At 30.4% G+C, this 5,000-nt stretch overlaps 1 protein-coding gene across 10 annotated transcripts in view; it reads right to left on the bottom strand.

Moving 5' to 3' along the window:
- LOC137618132 (uncharacterized) overlaps positions 1–5,000 on the bottom strand; it is a 478,676-nt gene that overhangs the window by 26,113 nt on the left and 447,563 nt on the right. For 3 of the 10 annotated variants that reach the window (XR_011039729.1, XR_011039728.1, XR_011039733.1), the window contains 4 exons: positions 4,050–4,131; positions 3,429–3,598; positions 2,676–2,791; positions 1,527–1,684 (listed from right to left, as the gene is read on the bottom strand). Coding sequence is in view for 4 of the 10 variants with exons in the window: in XM_068348154.1 (XP_068204255.1) it covers positions 1,527–1,684; positions 4,050–4,131 (240 nt within the window). In the remaining 6 variants the exon portion in view is untranslated. The remainder of the gene's footprint in view (positions 1–1,526; positions 1,685–2,675; positions 2,792–3,428; positions 3,599–4,049; positions 4,132–5,000) is intronic. The other 7 variants (XM_068348154.1, XM_068348155.1, XR_011039730.1 and 4 more) reach the window with 6 other exon arrangements.

Below are 5,000 nucleotides of genomic sequence, written 5' to 3'. Positions count from 1 at the left end.
CATTTAAATTCAAATTCAATGCGCAGCGGTCAATTGAATTGGCCTGGGGATTTATTTATCTATTCATTTATTTATTAAACTTCTCAGGGATTCTGAGGAATAATTATTTTTATCTATAAATGTTCTTATATCTCTTGAAACTTTGTTATCAAACGAAAATAAAGATAAAAATATATAAAGAATTTGATAAGTGTTATTTTTTTATGCATCGATTCCTACGTTATACTCTACGTTTATAGATTTAAATTAACTGATTAGTGTATTTGCTTGTGTTATAAACTGCAAACATACAAAATTTATAGGATTCTAGATTCAAATCAAATTACAAACATTCAAACAAATAACAAATACATTTATATACAAATACTCACCCCTCACATTTCGCCAAACAATGAATGTTCACTGTAACGCCTCCCTAGTTAATTAAACTTTAATCAATCATTAATGACCCTGTTTTCTTCCGATGAACTATCCAGACAAATTACGGTTAATCATCTATTTTTATTATTATTATTATTATTATTATTATTATTATTACCTATGCTACAAACCTAATTGGAAAAGCAGGATATGGTAAGCACCAGGGGTCCAACACGGAAAAATAACCCAGTGATGAAAGGAAACAAGGAAATAAGTAAACTATAGGAGAAGTAATGAACAGTTGAAGTAAAACATATTAAGAAAAGTAAGAACCTTAAAATACATCTTTCATATATCATCTATAAAAGATAATGTGTCCGAGAGTACCCACTAGCAAGAGAACTATATCCCAAGACAGTAGTACAGAGGCTATAACACTACCAAAGACTAGAGAATAATAGTTTGATTTTGGAGTGTCCTTCTAGAATAGCTGCTTACCATAGCTCAAGGGTCTCTTCTACCCTTAAGAAGAGAGAATTATCCACTGAACAACTACAGTGCAGTAGTTACCCCTTTGAGAGAAGGTATTTCAGTGCTGTCAGCTGTATGAGGACAATGGAGAATTTGATAAGAATAGACCAGACTATTCGGTGTATGTGTAGACAAAAGGAAAATAAGCCGTAATCAGAGAGAAAGATCCAGTGTAGTACTGTCTGGCTAGTCTAAGGACCCAATAACTCTTCAGTTGTAGTATCTCAATGGTTGGCTGGTAGATTGGCCAACTTATTTCCTACTAAAAATAAGTCAGGTCCTACATATAACGCAAGTTTTTTTCGCTGGAAATACACGACATGTCGTAACGTAATTGATTAATCTAATCTACGTTTCACTATGAAGTAAGTCACTTTGTTGTGCAAATATATCTTTACAGAAGAAGGAAACACTCCAAAATGCATATAATATCAATCATGTGTGACAGACTAATCAACTCTTCCAAGATTATACCATATCGTTATTACTGATAAACCACATCGAGACTGCTAATTTGCCAAGAAATCATACTGTCCTTATCACACCGTAAAAAAACATCTTATCGTAAACTTATGTATAAACTGAAGTATTGAAATTTCTGACAGCCTTATCCAATCCTCCTGATCTCTACTTACTGCGTATTTTGAGATCGCTGACGCCGCTGTCTTTCCAACTGTCTGGGCGTGAGGTGCGATCCATGGTAGGACCTCAGGGACCTGATGAATGACAGGACACACCCCATCACCCCACACGTCCACCACCACCGATCCACGCCGAGATCTAGACTGGGATGCTGCAAGATGGAGGAGATTAAGCAAGATTTAGATGTAATGCCGTCAATATCAAATAATGAACTTATTATTAAATGATTATATATAATCTACAGTGAAAGACATTTTTACAGTAATAAGCTGAAACACGATTTTTTTTTCCTAATACCATGATAAGAATGAATTAGTCAAGATTTTTTTTTTTTTTTTTACAGTAAATGATTGCTATCTTAACAGCTTTGATTAACAAATGCCCACTTATAATGGCTCTCCATGCATATAGCCTCTACTAGCAGTAACATCGAAATTGAACTTGAGTTTTGGGTTACCATAAGATATTCAAGAACGTTAAAAATCCTATAATCTCAACAAGGGACATGGATTTTAGTTCCTGGTGCAAATCTACTGCTCATAACTGCACACCGACCATGTGGGCTACTACAAGTAGGTGAATAAGACATAAAAGCAAACAAATACATTAATAAAGATTAAGTTAGACCTATAAAAAGCTACGTTCAATACCAGAAGTGTTAGCATTATGACAGAAGAAAGTATAATTTGAAGTTACCCTTTAAAAAAAAAAAAAAAAATGACAGACTAATTTTTTCTAACAGATCCTTTTGGTTAATTGTAACAACTGTTTAGGTGAGAACTTCATAGAACATACTCCCATAGCATGACTAAATTTACAAATGAATATCCTAAAGAAATATCGTTTCTACAAAGAATAAAACACAACAGGAATATTTTCTACAAAGGGCTGGACTTAGTTGTAAGATTACTTCAACAGAGGATAGGGTTCAGTAGAATGATATATATATAACGAGGATTATTTCAGCTAAAGGAGAGCAACCACAAGGAGGTTTATTTCTACAAAGTGCATTATCTCTACAAGGGACATGTGCCGATAATCATTTCTATAAAGGATCGGGTCTAATAAGGGCTATCATTCCTAAAGAGGACTGGAATAATGGGCTGACTCTTTCTACATAGGAGAAGGATGTTCCACTATACCTTCTTATATCTAACTTCCTAGGGCCCGCTCAAGGTCCTGAATTGGGGATCGTTATGCTAAGGATGTCGTATCTTAATCCCTAAGGTAACTTGTCATGTGTTTGCTTATGTCTCTGCTGGGAGAAGGCGGAAAAAAAGGTATAGGGAGCTACAAAACTGATGGGATTTTCTAGAAATGTCTACACATCTCAGGCTATCATGAGTGCTGTTAAAAATTCTTAATTAAAAAAAAAACGAAAAAAAAAACAATATTCTTATCCTTTGATGTTTGAAAATTGAGCGATGAGTGAGTGTATCCACGTGCTCAAACACATACAATCATATAGTTTACACAGTATATATATATATATATATATCTTAGTAGTACATATAAACTTTCATTAGTGAAATGTTACTAAAAGTAGTGACTGATATGGAACAAAAATTATATATATATATATATATATATAAAGTATGTATATATATATATATGTATATATATATATATGTATATATATATATATATATATATAAAGTATATATATATATATATATACATATACTTTATATATATATATATATATATGCTAATGTGTCATTTTGGGGAAGATACTTTAATATTAGAGCTTTAGCGAGGATCATAATTTGAATGTTTTTTTATAACACTTAAGGATAATTTATTGAAATTATGTTATCAAAACAATTTACACTAAACAGGCCAATTTAATGCTATAATTAAAATTTCTCCGTATGCGACACAAAGCCTCAACTTACCGAAGTATCCCCTCGAAGATGATATCGCTGAGCTGCAGATCATAGAAAACTGATCGATGGGATACCTTCTTGGGTAGTGCTAGAATGGCGGGATGTGAAGTAATAAAACTAGTTTTGTAAATAATTGCTAGTAAATGTTACCTAAGGTAGAAGTCTTTTTCCCTCAGTATCTGTAATGAGTTTTCCATTAATATCTAGGAAGAGGTTTACATCCCCTTGATAATATTTCAAAAATATGAATCAGTATATTTTTTTTTAAATCAATTGAAAATTTAGGAACCAATTAATATTTCATGCTCTCAAATAGATTTTCTAATTCAAAACATTACAGGGATTATTTTATTTTTCTATTTTCTTCAATCTTGCCGAAATACACTGCTTTAATGATAATTTATTGTAATAGACCCACGAGTAAATATAACATGAACATTTTAAAAATCTTGAAAAAGATGTGGTAGGCTACAGCGGCAAAGACATACCAGTTAAGTACTTTATTTTAACAAGAGGCTAATTATTCATATATGTAATGATAAGACTTGATTTTATGTTTGTTTTTAAAATCGCTGCACGGTAATTACACCACCTCCATCGAAAAATTAAAGAGAAAGTTTCAGTTCTTACTTTTATTCACTCGTGGTATTCCTCGGGAGTGAGCGCTTTCTGAGCATACCATATAAGCTTTATAGATTTTTTGTTGTACGATCTGAAAAGAGAGAGAAAATGGATTAAGATTAAATGTTAGAAAAATATCGTCTGAAAAAAAAAATAAACCTACAAAAGATTATGGATATTTTCAGAAGGTAAATGTGAGATTTTCAAGTATGTTTTCTTAAGGCAACTGATCAAACACCCGTGTTGTTTCTTAATGAAATTGGCAGACATGTCTCGCTGTTATTTGAACCAATTACCAGGCTAACGGCACTTCTAAAAAATAAAACATTCTTCCTTTCTTATATATATATGTATATATACACACACACACACACACATATATATATATATATACATATATAGATATATATATATATATATATAATTATATATATATATATATATATATGTTGAAATTCATAAACTAAATGATTATATTTTGGAACAATGAAATATACGAGCTTTTTAACACTTATTCAATTGTTTTAAGGAGTTATTATTCACATATTAGTGAGAAATGTCCTCTATTTTGTGCATATCATAGGCAAATATAATAGACTACATTGGAATCTCTTTTCCTTTTTTTTCCAGTTTAAACTAAGGTCTTTAAGCAAATGGGAAATATCTCTGTAATTTTATCAAATTGTAATATAATTGATTTATTTTTTTCATAGTTTATTTTTACGTTGTCTGTACACTTTTTAATGTAATATTGGGATATTTCCTTTCTTGTTTGTACATAATTATTATTATTATTATTATTATTATTATTATTATTATTATTATTATTATTATTATTATTATTATTATTATTATTAATATTATTATTATCATTATTATTATTATTATTATTATTATTATTATTATTATTATTATCATTATTACTATTATTATTACCCTAGTTGGAAAAGCAGGATGCTA

This window comes from Palaemon carinicauda, chromosome 24 (genome assembly GCF_036898095.1).
Source record: "Palaemon carinicauda isolate YSFRI2023 chromosome 24, ASM3689809v2, whole genome shotgun sequence".
NCBI classification, from domain to species: domain Eukaryota; kingdom Metazoa; phylum Arthropoda; class Malacostraca; order Decapoda; family Palaemonidae; genus Palaemon; species Palaemon carinicauda.
This window is presented reverse-complemented; position numbering and strand designations above follow the sequence as displayed.